A 24,988-nucleotide genomic window follows, 5' to 3' on the forward strand; every position below is an offset into this window, starting at 1 on the left:
TTGAAGCTTTGACGTTTGAAGTGCACTAAGTATAAACCTGCAATCGAAGAATTAGCAGACAAACTCCAGTACCAAAAAAGTCACTAATTTCTATTTTTTCTACAATTTCTAGTTTTTGTACTATTTATTTACCATTATTATTTTTTTCCTAAGTGTATATTGTTTTTTTGTTTTTGTTTATTTTATACATAATATTTAGTTGATTTTTCTTTGTTAAATTGTATTTAAATATATAAAATAAATATCAAAAACATAAATCTTTTTTTTACTATAGTTGCAAATATCAAAAAATTATATTTTTAGGTGACACGGCACCATATAACTATGGTGCCCTGTTATCGTTGGTGCTATTATGGTGCTGTGGTATCGTTTAAAATGAATTTGCCGAAACGATCGTTTTATAGTTTTCAACACATTACGCTTTGTAATCTCCACCCGCGAAACTGGATTCGTTTGTTCCGTGTCGCGGAAAGTTTGTAACAGCGCGCTTTCTTGCGCAGGAATGCGAACATTTTCGTCTGTTAAACCTACGACAGGAATATTCTTCTGCTTTTCTTCCCAAAGTCAGAAGAACAATGCATGGCTTAGTACCTCTCTCAACTCCAAGCAAACTCGTGATGTTAACAACTAGTGTTCAGTAGTTTTATGCACTCACTTACTGGTGGGTACATGTTCTTCGGAAACACGTCTATCTATATCTTCACCGTCGCGAAAACTAACACTATACAATCGGTACGTCAACAACAGGCTGTCGGCATGGGGGGTGTTTTTACGTGATGCGTATTTAATCAAACCAATCACTCAAATCCTTCACGAAATCAAAAATGGTTCCGTTTGGTTAAAGATATTAGCGGAAGATTTTGCTGCATATTAAGAAGATAATTTTTTATTTATTAAGAACCCTTTGTAAAAAAAATTTTCAGGCATACAAAACATATCCATTCCTTCAAGAAAATTTAATTTTGTTGAACTCATTCGATTAAATTTATGACAATACAAATGGTATTTTCCAGTGGAGTAAGAGAATGCAAAATTTTATAAAATGTTGATTATGACGTAAAATTATACACAGTATTTGCTGATTATGTATCTTGTTTTCTTTCATAATATTAATTTTAAAATCTTTATGTTGGATAAATTATCTCAGAAAAAGGAAGAAAAGTAAACTGTTGTTTAAATCTTTAACATTTTTTTAAGTAACAATATAATTCTTTGTGTTTATTGCAAATAATCGTTAACAAAAGTTAGCAAAAATAGAAGAAGAGAACGAGTTCGAAAATGGGTTTCTTGAAAATCATCTGGAAAATAATTTGGCTTTTTGGATTCTTCAACAACGTTTGTTTGTGTTATCCACTACTGATATACGCAGTTAAAGCGTACTTTTGGTTATCACCTCTTCGATACTTGGACACTTCGGTCTTCTTACTGGATTACCTTTACGTGGCCATCCATCTTCCTTGCACAATTTTACAGCTCTTCGATCTCGGAGTTGGCCCTCGTTTTTATAACGAAACGACGTATTTTCATTATTTCCGTCCCGTAACTCAAGGCACTTAAAACTAGACAAAATTTTAATTTCGGCAATGTATATTCGTTTTATGGTCGTCAGTAATATCGTTTTATTTATATATAAAAATTGTGTTCTTTATTTTCTACGTATTAAATAGTATATACAAATACGGAATATTTTTTAAATTAACAATTAATACAAATAAATCCCCCACTCCATTGAAGGTCTAGCCGAATCCATAATGGGATTGCTGAAATGGCCTTCTTAGTGCCCAAAGGACGGAGAATTAAAAAAAAATACAGTGGTGTCGATGTCAAACAAACCCTGGAAATGCTTACTTTCAATACCAGATGCCACTTGAGACAAATGACTTATGAGTAGGCTATTAAGTAAATCTTCTACAATAACCACTGGGTTTCACAGAATCACAATGGGATGATGAGATTGTGGAAGATAGCCTGAGATACATAGATCAACTCGTGCTTAAAATTTCTAAACCGACCCAGACTCAAAACCTGAAATATAAGGACCTCATCTCAACTCAACTATCCATGGTGAATTATAAGATTCCAAAATAAATTCAAGCTTGGACCTCTTACGGTGGCATAATGATATCAATTGCGCAACTATTCTGCAGATCTAAAACTAAAGTAAATTTTCGTTGCATTCAAAATTTAAATGTTTTCTCTAAAATTCAGGAAGAAAAATTCAATTTTTGAATCATTAAAGTTTTATTTAAAAATTAAAAATAAATAAAACTAGATTATCATAAAGTAATTTAAAACAAATAAACTTTCAATTATATTTTGCTAATTATATAAAACTTCATAATAAATTTCTAGATAAATAATGCACAAAAATTACTTACTTCAACTATTAGATGGTCCCAAAGTTTTCTAAAATCTACTTAAAATTCCTATTTTTTTCACTTTATCCAAATGAATATTTAATTTATTAATAATTATAAAATAAATTTGTGAAATACAAGTACAAAATTTCATAAATTATGCAAATTTTGTTATAGTTATACAGAAGTCATATATTTTACAACATAAATAAAACAGTAAATCTGTACATTTGAGTACAAATTTTATAATAATAAGAATAATAAACTTCAAAACTTGAATCTATTAGTACAAAAATTTTTATCAAATTTTGGAATTTCCTAGTAGAAAAAGAGAAATTTATAATACAGTTTAAATTTCAAGGACCATAACACTTAAATGTAACTACAAAGTACGAGTCTACAGAATTAAAATGTTCATGCAAAATATAACAAATCATATTTATGCAAAAGAAGTTAGAGATCAAATGTTTTAATTAACAATTAAACGTACTTTTTCGGAAAGCTTTCGGGCATTACTTTTGATTAAGATATATACAATACGTACATCAATTGCATTTTTCTTTTTGCAATTTAACATTTTCCAAGGCAAACAGTCATAATTCTTTTAAACTATTTAATTATTTATATTTATAATAATTTCCTATTTACAAACAAAGCATGTATTTGAGATAATGACTCGTGCATAGACAAAATGAAAATGCTAAAAAGCTGTTAATTGTTTATGAATATTAAAATCTCTTCATACTTATGTAATGCTTTTCATGTATGTGACATATTTTAAAAATAGTCATACGATTATCCAAATCTTATAATCAGAATATTTTTAATCGCATAAACATAGCTCTTGTGCTCTACAGTGTGGCCTAAAAACCAGTTAACTGAGCTATATATTAAGATCATGTTAGGAAGAGTTTAAACTGGTTTAGAGCAGCTTCATATAGTCATTTGTGATTCATGTAAATTATGATCATTATCACATAACTGTTCCTAAAACAATTAAAGTAAATATAACTTCATTAACTGACTTTTGGGCCTCCTTGTACATAAAATGCAAAATTCTATAGCTTTATAAACTAATGCATTCCTAGTGTTTTGATGTATCTAGTCACTTAAAGCAAATTTTTGAGAAATTCATTAAAAATGTATATATTTAAATCAATTTTTAAATTTTAGTTTTGATTAATTTTGACAAAACAAATATTTTAAGTTGTAAATAAATGTTTTATAATCTCATACTGCAAACTTTTTCGCTGCTCAAATGCCTAATTTTTATGACTGATACACTGTATATAGCCATAATGGTAAATTTAATTACAATTATATTAAATAAATTTTCAATAAAATGTGCATTTTGTGGATTTTTTTCAATGATTTCTCAAATAACATTGAAAATTACTTACATTTTCATTTTATCCATGGTAACATTTTTGCAATGAGAGATAAAACAATTAGATATGTAATTTTATGTATCATTTAACAAATATGACAATACTACACAAATTCAACTATACGGAACAATTTGAGATAATATTAATTTACATTCAAATATTTGCAATGAACCTTTTCTTTCTCTTATATTTAAAACTCTTAATCACAGATCGTTTAACAATTTTTTCAGTACATATACACTTCACTTCTGGGGAAAAACAAGTTGATATGATTTCATTAAATTTCATGAATATCATATATTAATATATTAATTATGAATTAATAGCAATATAATAAATCAATAAATCATTATAAACATATCATATAGAACAATTTTTTTAAAACTTGTTTTTGAAATATTAATTTGAAATTCTTATTTCACAGATAATGTTATCACTAAATGTATGCATTATTTTATAATATAAAATTATTGGCATTTGCTTTTGATTTCTCATGTAGCAAAAGTATGGAATATCTTTCTTTTGAATACATATAAATAGAACGTTTATTTATTTATTTTTTAACAAGATAATTTATATTCTTTTACTGAATGACACATCCACTATTATTTTTTGGATCTTTGTTTGACTGATGTACATTAGCTTCTTTAACTGGGGGTAAATCTCCCTCAGCTTTAGTTGCAGCCTTCTGAAAGTAAAGTATTAAAAATTCAGTTGATTTGGATGAAAACTTAAAATTGTTATATTAATATAATCATAAGGAATTTTATTAGTTTGTTTTAGAAAATAAATTCATATTATTCCTGATCAATAAAAAAAATCAGCAGAAATATTCAAGAATGTCAAAACTCTAACACCCAAAAATATTAAAATCTGAATAAGTTTTTAGTACTGGTTTATCTTACAACATTATGTAATTTTTTAAAAAATTGTTAGATAATAAATGTCATTGTTACAGGTTTTCTAACAACTTAAAAACCTTTTCATTTATTAAATTTGACAAATTCTAAACTTAAAACAGCAATTCTTTTGACTTATTTTCACATTATTGACATGAAATATTTTTCACATCTTTGTGAGCTTCTCTCTTAAGTTGCTTTTCTGCATTAATAATTGTTGTGCACATTCATTTCTTTTCCAAATATTCTATCTCGATTTACAACACTTTTTCTCAATGCATTGCTCATACACAACCATGCTAGCTCAATTGTAACTTGCATCTCAGGCAAAACTGAGTTTTGTCATCTGCTGCCATACTTTCAACATCACACTATTATTTCACTTCTTGAATTTCTCTTGATGTTTATTTGATTAGTGATGCTGCGTTATTTGACTATACTTGCTTACATTAATCAGTCTGTCACAATAATGCACCATATGTGGTTTTTGACATTTGGATCATCAAGTATATATTCAATTTAAGCTCAGCACAATAACTGCTTAACAATTTTTGTGAAATCAGTCATTTTTTCAGTTTCCATTACTCTCACTCTTAAACAGTGCATATCGAGCACCATCTATCAGTTTTATTCAAAAATATTTGCATTTATGTAGAATATGTTGAGAGATCCAAAATATACAAAACTGTTTGCAACAAGGTACCTCAATTCATTGATTTAGCACCTTTAAGACATTCTCAGCACAAAATACAAAATATAATTTTGTATTTTGTGCACAAGTTATAATTTCCAATCCCTGCTGATGAGTGTTTTAAACAAACACAATATCAACTATTCTGTTAAACATAATTTAGTTAAATGCAACTTATACTATAAAAGAAATTATGGTTATGACAAGAGATATTTAAAAAACTGAAAGTTTTAAATGGTACATATGATTCATTGAATAACAATTGTAAATATTTATCCTGATCAAAGTAAAAAAATGAAATCATAAATAAAGACAGGCATTTTTGGTCCATCCTAGACCTTCTTCAGGCAGAGTTCTAGAAAAAATCTTTCTAATGTTCCATTCAGATCTGATGTATTCTAATTTCAAATGTTTCTATTTTTGAATTTAGAAACGTTCAAAATTAGAATACATCGAAGCTGAATGGAACACCAGAAAAATTTCTTTCTAGAACTCTGCCTGAAGAAGGTATAGGATGGACCAAAAACGTTTGTTATGTTCCAAAATAACTGCAAAGAATAATAAGGTTGGTGTGTTGTATTTATAATTAACACTTTGTTTAGAGGATTGTTTTTATGAAGACAGACGATTACAATTTGTCATCTTATTTGTATGGGTGCTGTATTAATATTGCTATCTTCTAATCACTTTAATCCTATTATTAGATTGATTTTTCTCACAGCAAACAGTCCTGGTTAGATGACAAATGATTTTATTGTGGAATACTTTAAACAATTTTACAACAAATGCATTTCAGGCTTATGAAGTGTTTTTGTATTCCCTCAGTGATATGAGGGAATACAAAAAATTTAGACCTCCAGTGCACAACTTCAAAAACATGGAATATAAATAAAGTGGAAAATTATCACATCATATGTATTATACAGTACTTATAAAAATATAGTACCTTTAAATAAGATACTATATTTTTTAAATTATATATTAGTAAAATATTTTATTCATATTATAGAATGAGCATAAGTATTAATTTGTTTTCTGCCTCCATACAGGAGCAGAAAACAAAGTCTCAAATATCACTGAAGAGGGCTAAAACACTACATCAGCCTGAAATGCATTTGTTGTAAAATTATTTAAAGTATGCCAGAATAAAATCATTTGTCAACTAACCAGGACTATTTGCTTTGAGAAAAATCAACCTAAAAATAGGATTAAAGTGATTAGAAGATAGCAATACAATTTATCAGTTAACAACCATAATGAATGTTTATGGTAGTAATTTTAAATTTATATGCACGCTGAATCAACATCAAAACAGTAATAAAGCTTTATTGATGTGAAAAAAGGAGGATTTGACCAATTAATTTGACAACTAGAGATCAAGAATTCATAAGATGCATAGTGATGTATAACAACAATTTGTTTTTTCTTTATTTTTTATTCTTATTCAGAAATAAAAAAAATGGCAAGTAAACTGATTTATCTGATCCCAAAAAACTGAAAATTAATTACAGTGGAACCTTGCTTAATGAGCACCTCGCATAACAAGCAAAACAAATTGTAAAAAAATGACTCTCTTAATGAGCAACATTTCACATAACGAGTGACAGGAGAGGGGAAGTCCTGGATTGTATGCTCCATCAGTCATTGTTTAGCACTCGTTCTGCTAGCATCTTAGTGTCGTTGACTGTTACCACTCAGCAGTCCCGAGGAGTGTCTCTTGTGATCACACATTTTTCCAAACTTGTGTTCACACACATTGCGTATAAACATCAACAACCATAGCCCATTATATAATAAACACGGTAAACGATATGCCAAATTCTTGGGATATGTAAAGGCTATAATTAAATATTAGAAATTAATTAATTTGACTAGAGGTAGGCAGTTACGCTGCTGTAAGGGGGCCGAAGTGGGAAATTTCAAAACAAAAAAATAATGATTATACATGATATCATTATTGTCTCCATTGCCTCAGGACTGCTGAGTGGTAACAGTCAACGACATGTAGGAGCGATTGAGTCAGCGATCGATGCCTTGTTTACAAACAACACAACCCATTTATTAGACAATTTAACTTACAAAAAGTTCTACAGTCGCAAAGAGTTGAAGTCCTTGTATACTTTGGCACGTAGTCTTCCAAGAAAAAGAAGAAGAAGAAGAAGAAGAAGAAGAAAGTCCACCAACAAGGACAGTTTCCTATTGCTGATCAGATGTTGTATTCAAAGTTCCAGTTCTCAAACAGGAAACAATGTCCAGTGAATGCAGATTGGAATGTCTGAAGTTTCTCATGAAGGTCTATAACTTTCGGAGAATATATCAGCAAAGGACAAAAATGGAAGCCTTGCAGGAAGCACCCCAGCGAGGGACATAGCCTCGTGGGATGCCATGACAAAGAACCAAGTATCCTTGGGGCCTGGGCTTAAATATCTTTTTGTCTTGCAAATCATCACTTTATTGGTTATTAATCCCCTTTCTCAGTCCCAGATTGGTCTTTCTCTGTTACCAGGTGAAATTGGACCAGATCAGTTCTCAAGAAAGACAACTGTTTATGAATACAATTTCACACTGTCTTTCATTCAGTGTTGAACAAACTTTGTACCTATACATCAACCAAAGCCGAATATTATTGGGCTAGAAATGGCTATAATACTAATAATTTAATAGACAATTTGGCATTAGAGTTAGGCATTAGGTGCCCCTCTAATGCCATCGCAAACTCTGCCATCTTGCCACGGTTTGCGATGGCCGGTCGAGTGCCTTGGAAGTTGCTTGCACGTCATGGGTACTGAATGCGTCCCCAGCCGGCATTGTAATAACTGTCAATGGTTATATCATTAGTTTATATGCTGGAAGAGGATATCGGACCAAAGGTCTGGGTATCATAATTGGCAGCGCATCTGCACGGTAAGCAGGAGTTGCAGGTTTGAGTCCCATTTCAGGCCGATTCTTTTCTTCCAGTAATTCTAAAATTATTATTTAAATTATTTAATTAATTTATAATTATTAAATTTATCAAGAGATGGCACCTAACATCTAACTCTAATGCTAAATTGTCTATTAAATTATTAGTATTATAGCCATTTCTAGCCCGATAATATTCGGCTTTGGTCGATGTATAGCTTTAAACATATTGGGTGTAGTAAGGATGCTTGAACCTTGTACCTTAACTAACATTTCCTTTTTTGTTCATCTTGTTAAACCTACCTCTAGTCAAATTAATTAATTTCTAATATTTAATTATAGCCTTTAGATAGCTCAGAATTTGGCATATCATTGGCATGTTCATCAGACATATTATCTGTGATTTTTTTTATTTTCTGCAAATTGAATTCGCATTCCAGGTTGGTTCATTCCGTGCTAGAACAAAAGATAAAGAAGATTCATGCTCCTTAACAATGTATATTGTATAATTTTCTTTGAATAAACTATTTGAGTATTTTTTCGGCATGGAATGCCTTATCGTATTTTACATTAATTTATATGGGAAAAATTATTTTGCTTAACAAGTGTTTCGCATTATGAGTAAGATTCTAGAATGAATTATGCTCATAAGCAAGGTTCCATTGTATTCTGCTGACAAACAAATTGTTCTTATATTCTTTAGTAGAAGTATTATTGTCTTTTATTTCTTGTCACACAGAACAATTATAAATAAGAAAACATTATTCAAATTATACTAATCAGGAAAAGGTATAACTTAATATAGGACATTATAATTATAGTAGTTATACAGTATTAATTTTAAAAGTAATTGATATTTAACTTACAGAATTTGCAGGATCAAAAGGATTGGTACGAGGCATATCAAATGCTGCATAAATTGTAGGATTCCACATTGGATTAATAGATGGCAAAGCAAATTCTTCAGGACTAGCTAGACCATAAGTAGCTTTAAGTTCTAACTCAGGAGGATCTTTTGGTACTTTCTGATGAAATCTATAAAAATAAAAATTACAAGATTTAAATAAACTTGTAATTTAATCAAAACTATGGCACATTTAATAATTTAAATAGAAACAATTTATTTTTTTAATACAGTACTGTTTTTACTCTTCTCACCTACAAACATCAGGACACTTTTTTGTATGCACATCACAGGTTTGTCACCCCATAATGGATCAGTTTGGTGGAGAAGGATGAAACTCAACATATCAGGATCAGAATAACCACAGAAAAGTTCCTGATTCCAGTTTGAGGATCCAAACTGGAATCAAAGCTAGATCCCACAAAATAACTTTCACGCTCTTTAATTGTTATCATTTTTTCAAGTATAAGAGATCTGTCCTGCCAGAAAGTTCTTGTATGTTTTAAATTATGCACCAACTGATAATTGAATCCGAATGCAATTTGCACAGCTCCCTAGTGGTAAGTCTTTTGTACTATGTGCTGAGAGCAGTTTGTTCTATCTTCATTTGTTGTCATGTTATGTTCATTTGTGTAAATACATGTTAATTGCATTTTGCAATTTTCTTTCAGTAAATGCAAGAGAGTGAAGTGCTTCTGGGATGGGCTAGGTCTGATGCAAGATATGGGTCTATGGGTACAACATGGAAACAAAGTATTCAGTCATCACAACGGGTAGGAAAATCTTCACTGCAACAAGTTTGATTGAATGTCTTGCTCACTGTTTTGTTTGATTCTGAAAGTGTCATTCACCATGAATTTCTTTCAGAAAGGAAGACAGTAAATAAGGGATACCATCAGGAGATGATGAAAAGCCTTCATGAAGCAGTGAAGAAGAAGACTGCCTACTTAACAGAATAGCATCATGACAACATGTCCACCTATATATGCTAACAACAGAGAATTTTTGGCCAAGAACTCAATGCCACTTGTTTCCCAATTTTCATTCACTGGACTTAGCTCCAACATACTTCTTTTTATGTATATAAACAAAATATTAAAATAAGAGTGAAAGAGTTAATGCTTCAAAATATTACAATATTTTGAAGCATTAACTCTTCATTTTGGAGAAATGCTTTACCTTCTGTCCTTTTCATACCTTCAGAAACAGTCTCTACAGGCGGTGATGCAAATTATAATTACACCAAAAATGTTCCATAATGCATAACTTTTTGTATATATATATATATATATATATATATATTTATAAATAATTATATATACATACAGGTTCTTCCCTACTTATGAACAGATTGGGTTCCTGAGGTTTCATAAGTCAAAAACGAATTTAGAAAGTACATTTGTATATAGAATAATCACTTATTGTTAGTATTTGATCCTTCAATGCACTTAACAGAATACATTATGCTTTTTATCTGCTCACTACCACTTAGTATCAAGTGTTTCAAATGCATTTTTTCCATCATCTAATGCCCTTAGTTTTATAAAGTCTAGTTCATGTTCCATGATAATAGAGCAACACTTCTTCAATTTATCACCATTGCTAGATTTATTATTAAATTTAGGATGTATTTTTGAAGCACTAATAATAAAAGTTTATAAAAATTGCAAATAATAGTGAAAAATGCAAATACTCTAATATTAACAATTTCAACACCACCTCAGAAATCACACAAAAATGAAAAATGATGATACACAATAGAAATAAACCCACCTTAATTACTTATTAAAAATTTATTTATTACTGGCCAAATACTGACTTCAATGCCACCCAATGAGCAATAAGAGAACTTCAGAACAATGTGAAATTAAATTTCACATTGATTCAAACATACAGTCAAAATTTATTATATAAATGTCTACTATGATAGATCTTATTAATAGGACTTATTGTACTGGTATTTGGTTTCTGCAATTGAGAAAAACTTATTCAAAGAAAACAATCTAGGTGAACATTAAAGATTGTTTTCTCTGAATAAGTTTTTCTCAAGTGCAGAAACTGAACACCAGTACAATTTCCTTATTTGTTTACAAATAAAATTGTTATAATCATAAAAACTTGCCTATTACGTATCGTTTTGCATAACATTTTGTTCAAGAAAACTCTAAATTAAGCTTTTAAATTTTTTTTATTCAATACTATACTTTTGTAAATATATTCTTGATGTTAATGTTTAATATATTTAATAGAGCACCAACTATAGTGCTATGTTTTTTAAATGCATTTGACAAATTTATCTGAAACTTAATCTGAAAGCAGATTTAATTTTAAAATATTTAAAGTTAAGATGTTAACATTAAATTTTATTTTTATTTAAACAAAAATTTACTAAAAAAATCATTTATATTAAATAAAAACTGAAAGAAAACTTCTACTTACATAAATCCATTTTCTCTTTCACATTTATCAAGTGTAAGTTTTACAATTGATCCCAATTTACGAAAGAATAAATGCTGTTCTGGTTTTGCACCTATTCCTGGTCCTTTAGTTTGTGAATATTCTTTACTTAATATTTTCACTTCAGATTGATCTTTAAATATAAATTTAATATTTTGTATTTATATAAAAATATATTTAAATTAATATAAAATGTAAATAGTATATATCTAGAATTATAAAATAAAAAAAAATTATATAAATTAAGAAATTCAGATTTTTCTAGATATGTGAAACTCAAAAATATTTGAAACTTTTTCTTTCTCTTTTTCACTTATTTATTTAACATATCAACAACAAAACTAATTCCTAGTTATTATCTCATTTGTAGTTAACATATCACTATCAAATCATGGATTGTAACCATCTGCTAAATTTCTTAAGTATCAAAATATAGTTCAACTAAACGATCACCTTAATTAATTGGGCTATAAATTTACTATTATTAATAATTAGACATTATCTAATCATTCATAATAGCAAATTCATAGGCTGATTAATAAAGGCGATCATTTGGTTGAGTATCAATGTACCAGGCTTCAGGAAGTTTATTATAAAATATAGTTCTTGGAATTTTACAATAACATGTAACTAAATTTAGAATTTGAAAAAAAAAATTCTGTTTTAACCTGTTAATCTTCAGTCATCTGTTTATAATAAACAAAATCTGTGATTATAAAAAGTTTAGTTTACAAAAGTCCATCCTATATTGTATAAGTAACATCCTATAACAGACTAAATTGTACAAGTGAGTGCAAGAATCTAAAGTACAGTATGTCAATTGTAAAGGTCCATGGCACACATACTGTAAACAACTTAAAAACAAAGTTAACCAACTTTTAACAAAAATAATTAAACTGTAATTATTATTTACAATAAGTAAATAAGAACTAAAGTAATAAATGTTTTTATGTTTTTATTAATAAATGTTTAATGTCTCACAATTGCATTTATTTAAGAGATAGAAGATTGGAATGTCACTAATAAAACCACAAAAACTATCAATGTCTTGCTTGCAAAATCATCTTTAACAAAAATCATTACATCCAAGCTATTTTACATGGGCTTGTAACTCAGTAAAATTTTCTACTGAGTTACAAGCAACATATTTCCTATCATTTAATATTCACAAATTTCATTTATGAATAAAAAACTGATTAATTACTGTAAAATAAAACAGACACTAAGAAAATCAAACAGTTATTACAACATACTTAAGTGGAATAATAGAAAAAATGAATTAACTTACATTTTTCACTTTCGTTTAAAGCTCTAATAGCTTCACCACATTTTTCTTGTTGTAATAGATTTTCTCCTGCATAACAATATGCCTAAACAAGAAAAAAAATTTAGTTTAGTTGGGCTAATTTATATATATATATATATATATATATATATTTATAAATAATTATATATACATACAGGTTCTTCCCTACTTATGAACAGATTGGGTTCCTGAGGTTTCATAAGTCAAAAACGAATTTAGAAAGTACATTTGTATATAGAATAATCACTTATTGTTAGTATTTGATCCTTCAATGCACTTAACAGAATACATTATGCTTTTTATCTGCTCACTACCACTTAGTATCAAGTGTTTCAAATGCATTTTTTCCATCATCTAATGCCCTTAGTTTTATAAAGTCTAGTTCATGTTCCATGATAATAGAGCAACACTTCTTCAATTTATCACCATTGCTAGATTTATTATTAAATTTAGGATGTATTTTTGAAGCACTAATAATAAAAGTTTATAAAAATTGCAAATAATAGTGAAAAATGCAAATACTCTAATATTAACAATTTCAACACCACCTCAGAAATCACACAAAAATGAAAAATGATGATACACAATAGAAATAAACCCACCTTAATTACTTATTAAAAATTTATTTATTACTGGCCAAATACTGACTTCAATGCCACCCAATGAGCAATAAGAGAACTTCAGAACAATGTGAAATTAAATTTCACATTGATTCAAACATACAGTCAAAATTTATTATATAAATGTCTACTATGATAGATCTTATTAATAGGACTTATTGTACTGGTATTTGGTTTCTGCAATTGAGAAAAACTTATTCAAAGAAAACAATCTAGGTGAACATTAAAGATTGTTTTCTCTGAATAAGTTTTTCTCAAGTGCAGAAACTGAACACCAGTACAATAAGTCTTATTAATAAGATCTATCCTAGTAGACATTTATATAACAAACTGTATAAAATAAGGACATAAAGGCATACAAATTAATACAGTCAAATTGTTTGTAAGTTGAACATTCATAAAAGGGATGCACCTGTATAAGTTGAGCCTCCAATATAATGGCATCTCTAAACAGTGGCTACTTTTTCAGGAATGTTTCTTTTTGAACAAAGATGTGTACAAAATAACTTCCAAACAATGATCCTAACCATTAAAAATCCTACCCTTAACAATAATCACTACACACAAAATTATGTGCTGTAAAAAATTAGTCATTATCAATAAGATGGCTAGTTTCATTACTTGCTTTTCACATGGTTAATAAACTTGGCTGTAAACATAGAAAATAAATTTTTCTTAAAAAATATCAAAGACTATATTTAACATTGCAGACACTCATGAAAATATTTTTTATATCAAAGTTGTTTTGAAATGTGTAGAGAACTAAAAATACAAATGTAAAATCAACCTTTTATTGTTTATGTTAAAATACAAGATGTGGCTAGAAAATAACGAGACTGAAGCTGGAACTTTAAATCTTGAGTAGTATACTTCCCTTCAATGTATGATCCTTCTGCTTCCACACACTGCTGCATTTGCAACTTCCACTGATCATAATAGCATTGCAGGTTATCATCTGTATGGCTACACAGAAGCTCCATTGTTTTTTCTTGACAGCAGAAACGGAATGAAAACAATGTCCCTTCAAAGCAGACTTGATTTTAGGGAAAAGGTAAAAGTCACATGGAGCTAGGTCAGGCAAGTAAGGTGAGTATTCAAATAGTGTGACTCCCTTCTTCGCCAAAAACTGCTTCACTGATAGAGCAAAATGGGCTGGTGTGTTGTCCTGATGGAGGATGAAACCATTTTGCCACAAGTGCTGCCGCTTTCTTCTGACCATTTCCCACAAGATTCTAGAACTTCTTTGTAGTAGTATTGTTTGCAATTTGTTCTACTTTTCATATGTTCTCCTTAGTTTTTAATATGCTAAACTGTCCAGAATGTTCATCATCTTTCACATCCTCTTGACCATCAGAAAATCTTCTGTGCCATTCAAACGCACATGCACGACAAACACATGCGTCTCTGTATGCTTCATGTAGCAGATGGAAAGATTCAATGGCAGTTTTTTCAATTTCACCAAAAATTTCAGGTTGATACACTGCTCCTCTTTCAAGCTAGCCATTTTTCCAATGCACACTAACAGCATGTCCACTTGCAGCAGGCACAGCAATCTAATAGCATTACCAAGTTGAGACTCGCTGTGCTTGTTCTAACATGTTCAAGGTCATTTACCCACCCGCCCACCCACTTTGGCCCACATGTGACTGTTGCATGCAGACAATTACAGTCTCATTATTTCCTAGCCACACGACATATGTAAAGAAAGTCTGTCTATGGTAATAATTAAAAAATTTGCATAAATTTGGCACAAATCCCAGAATCATTCCAGCTTCTTCCTTTCAACCTATAACAATGCAACTATCTCTACACTAATTTATTGAGCTTATCAATATCCCAATTCTCAATATCTTTTAGTGACTGAATTACAATGTATTAATTTTGCTGTTCTAGATATTGGTTATCTAGTGCTAAATTTAAACATTTCAATCATACCCTGTTTCCCTTTTAAAGGTTATGAAAAATAGAGATGCCATAGGTTACCCATCCCTTATTTGGGTCATCTTTCCCTAGCTGTTGATATACCTAATAAATAGACAAAGCATAAATGCTCACTTGCTAAGTATCTTGATGCAGAATGTAGTTCTCAGGGAAGGAGCTTGGAGACATCTCTCACTGTCTGAAACTCAAAGCGCACAATGCCTCTAAAATGACTCACTGAAAAACAAGCACTAAAAGCTATGTTTGCTTTTGCTGTTTTTTTGTAAAAGTGAAAGTCCTCTTTGGATTTCTTTTGGTTATCATAAACAGAAACTAATATGTCTTTCATAAAAGTGAAACGATAAAGCAAACTTTCATGAATCAGAAGATACCTGTATAAGGATGACCTAACCACTATGCTAGCTCAACTGAATTAATCAATGCATCTTTAACAGTGGGTAAAGTTTAAATAATGCTGACCTTCTTGACCTGGTTAATGGGCCATCTGTAGGAATGAACAGGTATGAATGGGCAGTTAATTGAAGAATCCACTTTCAACTGTCCCTTAAATATGAGTTTTAAAGGAAATGGTTCAAATTAACCATCTTTGACTATATTTATAATTGCTGATAACAAACTTTATCTAATAATATAAGCCATTGATCACGTGTCAATATATCTGTAATGGTATGCCTAAAATGCCCACTAGGGGCACCCTAGCAATGATTTTAAATTAACAATAAATGATTATTATTTGTAATAGGAATTTATTATTGATATGAATTTATTATTTATACTATGGAATGACACCGCTGCTGATAGAACGCCTTTTCCGTGGGGGGAGAAGGTTAAGGATTACCCCCCGTGGGAAGGGGAAAACATTCCCCATTGATATGAATTTATTATTTAGAATGCCCAGCAGGGGGCAGCCCGACTACTAGTCTAAAATAAATGATTATTTATAATTTATTTTAAGTAGTTTACAGTATTTTCATATAAAATACTCACATAAGATAAATAAAATGATGATTTCAGTTGAAGATATTTCCACCATTTTCCAAAGTNCTAAACTATGAGCATAAGAAAAAAATTATTATTATGAGAAGACAGTTCAGATGAAATGTTTTAACTTCAAACTTAACAGTTAATAAATATTGAATAAAATACTGAATAAAATATCAAGGAAACAAATAAGAAAATTAAGAGATCAAACAATGAATTAATTCCTTTAATTTTCAAATGATTATGAAAGTTTGACAAAGGAAAGAACATTTATTACAATATAATTCTGAAAATCATAATATTTCAGAAGTAACAATCCACAAAAAACCTTTATATATCAGTGTTGTGTTTGTTACAATATCCACTAACATTTTTGTCCTCCACTGAGGTCTTCTTCAGGTGCTGACTAAGCGGTGTCTCCCCTTGACTGTTAGAACAATGTCGCCCGAGTTGTAAATATTGCACGTATTATGTTTCACCCCTCCGCTTGTCCCCATCCAAATTTCTTGAATAGGTATCTCCACACCTGCGCGATCGTCTCTCTGTCTTGTTGATACAGATACAGATGCCCTTGATACAGAAGTTGATACAGATGCCTCCAACATTGGCTTTATAGATCTCCCAGGCCTCCAGGTGATGGATGTGATCAATTTGAAATGCCTGTCTGATTAATTTGGTGTTCGGGAAGTCTGCCCAAATTTCAGGGACGGTAACGTGCGCCGTCAAGGCGTGCCTGTTATTTTTAATATCCAATTGATGCTTGCATAACCATTTTTGTGTTGAGCGCATGGTAGAACCAATATAAACTAAGTCTCTTTGGAATCTATTGTCCCTGATGGGAATGGAGTATACCCCTGGAGCTCTGTTGAGATCTATTGAGTCTTTAGCATTGCGCAAAGGTCATAAATAGAGCCAGTTCTCCTGTATGTGATCTTCATGTGATTATGGCTAGCAATCTGCCTGTATAGAGGGTCCAAATGTTGGTTGAACCGGATGACCGGATCATTCTTAACGGGCTGCTGACCGCCGTCCGGTGTAGACGGGGCCAGCACTGCTTCATGGAGGAAGATGGTTGGTGCAGGCATGGGCTAAACCACAAATCATGCCTTTACTGTAGCCATGCGCAACTGCAACTTTTTCTATGCAGAATTTTTTTTCTATTTTTATTATTTCAGAAGTCATTATAACAAATGATTATACTAAAATATAGTGGTGGCTGATCATCAGGGCTGGAGAGACCAGGTCCCACCAATAATTTTATTAAAAAGACTAAATCACTCTGACAAAAAGCATCTCAATAAATTATTTAGTGTTTTATAATTAATTTTTGTTATAAAAATGAAAATCACTTTCCACAAAACTATGTATTTATTATTGTATTCTACTGTACATAGGATTAGCTTCTACATAAACAGCAAAAGATGTTAGACATGAACATGCACAATGTCATGCTAACTGCTGTAAAGTGGTGGAATATGTAATTTTATGAAATATTGGGACTGGTTTTTTGGGCCCCATTCCCAGATCAATCTTGACTACTTAACTACATGTAATTACATATTTTACTATCTTTTTTGGTTTATAATTTTTATGATTTAGTAATATGTAATTATGTTTACTTTTCTCATTTTATTTTATGATTTATAAACATATATTAAATCATTTTTGTCCTGGTTTTTACTCAATTTATTGCAGGTTTTATTTATTGCATTTGTGTAAGTTTTATTAGTAAATGCCTCTTAAAAATTTTTGTCAATTTTCATTATTGTTCACTTTACTAAATTATTGATGCTACTGCTTACTTTAATTATATATTTCAAATCTGTCATCATGGTCTTCTTCTTTGATAATTAATACCATTAACCTGCTTAAATAAATAAATCATATAAAAACAGGTAGATTGTTATTTTATTATTCAAGTTAAAATCCAGATTTTCTCTTATTAACCTGAATCAGTTTCTTTAATCTGGCTCCATGAGCCAACGTTAAAAAAATAGCTATTTCATATACTTCTTGAAAAATTTATCAGCTATATCTAATTATTAGGAAGATATTGCTTTATGCTTTTATACTTAAGTTTGTAATTTCCAGCTTCCTTATTTATGGAATTTTCATTTCCTTATTCCTTGACTTACTCTATACTAAAAATAACTCTTACTTTAAACCTCGTAACCGGAGTGAATGTATAATACTTCTGCAAACATTTTTGATGCCCCTTCTGGGCTCTTCTCAGGAGGAGGGCTCTTCCTCGTAACCTTCTGGGCTCTTCCTCAAGAAGAGCCCAGAAGGTTACAAGGTTTAAAGTAAGAGTTATTTTTAGTACATTCCGATGTGTGGAGAAGAATAATTACTCTATACTATATCATGATTATTGCTGATACCAGCAATAGTCATAAATTCTTACTGAAATTTTCTTTGGAATTTTGGAACCAAGTTTAAAAATCTTTTTCTTTCCACTTGTAATAGTAAATAAACCCCTTTTCATGACAATCATTTATGTAGATATAAGCTTCTTCAATAGTCATAATTCTCAGCTAAACAATTTTTACAAAGCAATTTATATTGTATTATAAAAGAACTTCTTATCTCAACTTGTCTCAATTGTTGAAACTAAAATCTCAAATACTATAGTAGAGATAACCAAGATTTATCACACTGCTACTGACAACACAAAATGACACTTCTATCATCAGAATGCAACTTTATCACTGGTATGCATTTTTGTATACAGGACCCTCATCAGGTATACATAAAAATATACAGATATCTGTTGTAGAACAAATTCTCAGAGAAATCAACATTAGATACAATTTACAATTTAAAACATACCTGTTTGAGATTTATTTCCACCCACACTGCACAGCACCATGAAGATTCATTATAAACAGACCTACAACATCTTAAAAGAAAATCTCTTTCTTTAAAGAGCAATGCATTAGAGAGAAGGCCTAAAGTGTGTGTGTGTGTGTGTGTGTGTGTGTGTGTATATATATATATATATGTGTGTATGTGTATGTGTATATATACATACTAAGCCTGATTTGAGCGATGGCTGGCTGAGTGCCATGAGTAGGAGTTTATAGNCAGACACTAAGAAAATCAAACAGTTATTACAACATACTTAAGTGGAATAATAGAAAAAATGAATTAACTTACATTTTTCACTTTCGTTTAAAGCTGTGTGTGTGTGTGTGTGTGTATATATATATATATATATATGTGTGTATGTGTATGTGTATATATACATACTAAGCCTGATTTGAGCGATGGCTGGCTGAGTGCCATGAGTAGGAGTTTATAGGACAAGGGTGTTGAAGGCATCTCCAATCAGCACTGTAAGTAACTGAAAATGGTTATATCATAATTAAATGTGTCTGGAAGAGGAGATTGGACTCGAGTAACATAACTGGCAATGCATCCACCCAATAAGTGGCAGTTGCGGGTTCGAGTCTCACTCTGGGCCAATTCTTTTCTTCTAGAATATTCTAAATTATTTAATTTGATAAGAGATGGTGCCTAATATTTCCTTCTGGTGACAAATTATTTAGAAATTAATTAAATATAATCATGGAAAAGTAGCCCAATGTAATCTGGTAGTTGTTTAGCTTAAGCCTATGCAAAAGGTGGCAAACAATATTTTTTTTAAGATTTAAATCTTTGTTTGTTTTCTTCTTTACAGTTGATACAGACGTATTTATGCACATTATTCTTTGAGTTGGTGAATTTTCTTTTAAGATCAGAGAACTTACTTTTCAAGTTGTGAAAGAAGTACATTTTCTTTGGATGTTCATTTTGTATTCTTCATCTGGTTGGTTATTAATAATAATAATGCTTGTATTTATAATATGCTACTTTCATGACGTTTTAATTACAGAATAAAAATATTCATCAGAAAAAGCAAAAACATACCCTCCAATCTAAAGTTTGCTTGAATGCACTATTTTGAAAGCAGACAATGATGAACAGCAGACAAATGTTTACATCTCATGTAATAACTTCTTGTCATATACAGTGGAACCTCGGTATACGACCTTAATCCGTTCCTGATGTTTGGACTTATACCAAATAGGATGTATACCAAACCAACCTTCCAACCTTTCCCATAAGAAGTAATGTAAAAATGATTAATCTGTTCTCATGTAAAAAAAAATGGCTGGCTTTAAACACCTCGCTTTCCTGGCTAGTTCCTGCTTGATTTTTCATGAGATCATCATGTATCTTTTTAGCTTTCTCGCAAATAATTGCTGCTGTCGCCAGCACACTGTTTTTCAGTTATCCAAAGCAAAAGCAATTTCTCACATGATCTAATGTCTTCAATCTCTGTTTAGAAATTGATTTAATCCCTTTCGCAACGTTAGCAGATTTAATAATGTCTTTATTTTTCACAATTGTCAATATTGTTGTTCTCGGAATACAGTATGCAACAGTTAAATCTTGACCATGCATGCCACCTTCATATTTCTCCATAATCTCTTTCTTCCATTCCATTGTGATTCTAGTCAATTTTTTAGTTTTCTGTTGCTTTTCATTTGCCTTTTTCAATTCATGATTAATAAAAATAATAAAATTTTACTTACAAATTAAAATCAGAAGATATTTAACAAAGTTATAAACCCTAGCACCACGAACGTCTAGTCTGGCCTCGAACACCGATAGTGCTACTTGTTCATAGATGGCACGTATAATTGAATTAAATCGTATACCGAGCAAAATTTGTTTCATTCAAACAGAATATATTCTGAATTGGACGTATTCTAAAGCAGATGTATACCGAGGTACCACTGTATATTCTTTTAAATTAACAAAGTTATAAACCGTAGCACCACGAACGTCTAGTCTGGCCTAGTACACCGATAGTGCTACTTGTTCATTGATGGCGCGTATAATTGAATTAAATCGTATACCGAGCAAAATTTGTTTCGTCCAAACAGGACGTATTCTAAAGCAGACGTATACCAAGGTACCACTGTACTTGTTTTAGGGGTCCTCGTTTGTATAGTCAAGTACTGAGTGATTTTTTTTTTTTTTCCTCCAGAATGTGTGTTCAAATACCAAATTGGTGGAGTTGGGAACAGTTAGAATACCATGGTATTTTGTTCATCATTTTTGCAACTGATACCTAAAAACGTTTTTGTATTTAATAGTTTAATTAATAAGATTGTCCATCTTTTTTTGTTTTTATAATTAGTTTTAAATGATAATGTCTGAAATCATCATCATCATCATCAATACTTGGTTGATTATACAATTTTTTCTTCCTTTCCCTTGCTTTCTTAACAATTTTCATTAACGTAAACCCAATGAAAGACAAATTGAAAATTTCAATATTCTAAAGTCTGTGGGCAAATTTCAGACATGTATGCTTACTTGAATAGATAATTCCACAATTTAAGTGCAAACTTCATTTTCTATGGAGTATTTCTTGAATTGTGTTAGACTGATACTATTGTATGGTAGGATATCCCAGATTTTCCAACAGTTAGGATAACACCGTGTTGTAGAAGTGGCATGTACAAGAGATTGCAAGTAACTTAAAGGAAGATACCTACCTGTATTTATTTAGTTTTTTCATATCAATAATAAAATTTGTAATTTATAAGTTTATTAATACAGTTTGAGAAACTGTGTCAATGATAAACGTATGAGGGATTTCCAATAAGTATGGGGAAATATCACCCTGGCAGCAATAAAGGTAACCATTGAAAATAAATGTATAATTTCTGAATAAAAATGTATAAAGAGATATAGGGAAAAAATTATAAGTGTTCTTTTAATTAAACAAATAAAATCATTTTCAAATTTATATAAACCACACTCGTACCCAGCAGAAATAAATAAATAAATAACTTAAACCAACACCTTAATATTCGCTGAGATATTTTTAATGTAACAAACGTTTTTGATCTATTTGATAGATCATCTTCAGGTTAAAAAGAATATTTCTTAAATGGAACAACAAGTTCAAAAATTCAAAAATATTAATAACCAATAAATTTCCATTAATAAGAATAACTAATACATTGTAAATGATACAAAAATGTAAAATAAATAACATATTACTCGTACCAAATATTAATACTGTCTATCCTATCTAGACATAATTCCCTTTAAAACATACTAGAGTTCATGCGCCTCTTGTANATGATTATTATTTGTAATAGGAATTTATTATTGATATGAATTTATTATTTATACTATGGAATGACACCGCTGCTGATAGAACGCCTTTTCCGTGGGGGGAGAAGGTTAAGGATTACCCCCCGTGGGAAGGGGAAAACATTCCCCATTGATATGAATTTATTATTTAGAATGCCCAGCAGGGGGCAGCCCGACTACTAGTCTAAAATAAATGATTATTTATAATTTATTTTAAGTAGTTTACAGTATTTTCATATAAAATACTCACATAAGATAAATAAAATGATGATTTCAGTTGAAGATATTTCCACCATTTTCCATAGTGTTTTGGATTTAAACCATTTAATGAATCAGCTGAAATTAAATATATATATATATATAACATAAATGTGTACATGCAAAATATTTCAAAAATGACTAATTAATGACTAAACAGAAAAATTATCAAATTTTGTTATTTTTTTCTTAATTATACTAAATATCTTTCAAAATTTGAATTTTCCAATTCAAAACTGAAAAATCTTTCTTTTTGTAATGGATATAACATGTTGTTTTTACACAACACAAATTCTGAAAAATTACTGTAATTTCATGTATCAATAGATAACCTGTAAGTTACCTGTTTGGTTATCAAAAATTAGATAAAGAAATGTTTTTGTCCTGTTTTAGGACAGCTTCAGATTCTTAACCTTGTCCTAAAACAGGATGAAAACATTCCTTTGTGATAAATTTAAACAATTGGCTACCTGAAATTAAGCATTTAATACAGATAATACTATGATCAGAAACACAAAGTAATATATATTCTGTAATTATTACAGAACATTTTTCATTTTAGCTATTGGGCTACATCAGTAAAGGATATTAGTTAGGTATGATGACAAGTGTACAATTTGATTTTCAATTTTCTTGGAGATAGAGCATTTTGTCTTTGGGTGGCACTACAGTGAGAGCTCACTGCACATTATGTGGATAGGCATTGTCTTGCTGGAACAAAGTGTTGGTGCAGCTTGCACCAGTGACTGGACCACAGACCCCACAATTCGTGTGAAGTACTGGTCTGCTGTCAGAAATGTGCACCAAAACTTCTGCTGATTGAACATGATGCCTCCCCAAACCACAATGCCCAGTGTGAGGCTGGTGTGATGCTCAGCAAAAATGGCTGGCACATAGCATTCCCCAGGATACTATCACACTCATCCACAACAGTCATTCCTCCAAAGACAGAAGCAGGATTTATCTGTAAACAATACTTCATGCCATTCAGTGGTCTGATTGTGATGATGACACCACACCAGGCATGCAACTGTAGATTTCCCCTGTTGAGCAAAGTCTGCAGGGTTGAACAAAAAAAGACACACGGACAAGTCAGCTCACAACAATTGGGGTTTTTAATTAAAGTTCGTTAATTCCAATCGGGATAATTACACAAACCAAGAATTAATAACACAATAACACATCCGAATCAATGCTACACACATTTACCTCGTTCCTCCCTTATCTTCCTTAACAATGGGGCTCACGACACGTGGCGAAGCAGGACGACAAGAACGGCGCATAACAAAGATAATTAACTGAGCGTTACTCACAACAAAAGAAAATCTTGACCGCGAACAAACATTTGAAGAACCACTACGTGCCAACGAGTCTTCCTTCGATCTTCTCTTACTTGGGCGAGCTAGAGTCCACAGCCACAGTTCCTATTCCGATGCCAATCCTTTTCTTCTTCTTTCTTCAGCGCTTCAATCGAGCCGGGAATACCAAAAACAAAAAGACTCTACTCCACGTGGGTCACACCTTATATACCCTACAAACCTGATATACCACACGTGACCCTCAACCAGCCAATCTGGTTGCCAATACACAGTTAACCGGGGAAGGGTGGCACCGCGAAACAAAATGAAAGGGGTGAGGGAAAAACCGAAACGAAAACAACAAAGAAAAAAAAGAAATAATCGCGAAGTGCTACACAACCATGTCTTGAGTAGTTAATGGCATCCCCACTGCTGGTTGCTGCATGTGCAGCCCGACTTCATGCAACTTGTTGTGAATGGTTTTGGGTGAACACAGATGCACCTGTTGACAGTGATAGGCAGCTTTGTATGTCACATGTCATAGTGAACAGGTTCCAATAGGCTGTTTGGCAAATCTGCCAGTCTGTGCACTCTGTCATGTACCAGTGCAATCCACTCCTTCTTTGGTGTGTTTGCAGACGTTCCTGCATCTATCATGTCACAAATTGCTGAATGGTGTTCACATTGTGCCCAATACGCATTGCAACTTTACTCATCAAAAAATTGATGTTGCACAGGATACGGTCTCATTCCCCAGCCATTAACTGGTGGTATTCAGTTTTCTGCAGTCTCCAAGGTATTTTATATGCTTCTTTGAAAGCATAGCCACTG

General features: G+C 31.0%; 1 protein-coding gene and 1 long non-coding RNA gene across 3 annotated transcripts in view; one reads left to right on the forward strand and one right to left on the reverse strand.

Moving 5' to 3' along the window:
* Positions 1–1,153: 1,153 nt before the first annotated feature.
* LOC111635631 (BRO1 domain-containing protein BROX-like) overlaps positions 1,154–24,988 on the reverse strand; it is a 93,938-nt gene continuing 70,103 nt past the window's right edge. The window contains exons 7-11 of one of the 2 annotated variants that reach the window (XM_023380648.1): positions 22,852–22,937; positions 12,886–12,967; positions 11,580–11,730; positions 9,103–9,271; positions 1,154–4,430 (exon numbers count right to left, since the gene is read on the reverse strand). In XM_023380648.1, coding sequence (XP_023236416.1) covers positions 4,329–4,430; positions 9,103–9,271; positions 11,580–11,730; positions 12,886–12,967; positions 22,852–22,937 — 590 coding nt within the window. In that variant the 3' untranslated portion in view covers positions 1,154–4,328. Of the gene's footprint in view, positions 4,434–9,102; positions 9,272–11,579; positions 11,731–12,885; positions 12,968–22,851; positions 22,938–24,988 lie in introns of both variants that reach the window. The other variant, XM_023380647.1, reaches the window with a different exon arrangement.
* Positions 9,281–10,397, forward strand: LOC111635632. The gene is made up of 3 exons (XR_002758409.1): positions 9,281–9,700; positions 9,812–9,913; positions 10,008–10,397. It is a non-coding gene; the product is annotated as an uncharacterized LOC111635632 (long non-coding RNA).

The sequence above is a fragment of the Centruroides sculpturatus genome, unplaced genomic scaffold (genome assembly GCF_000671375.1).
Source record: "Centruroides sculpturatus isolate CEXI.00-Female unplaced genomic scaffold, Cexi_2.0 scaffold1025, whole genome shotgun sequence".
In the NCBI taxonomy this organism is placed as follows: domain Eukaryota; kingdom Metazoa; phylum Arthropoda; class Arachnida; order Scorpiones; family Buthidae; genus Centruroides; species Centruroides sculpturatus.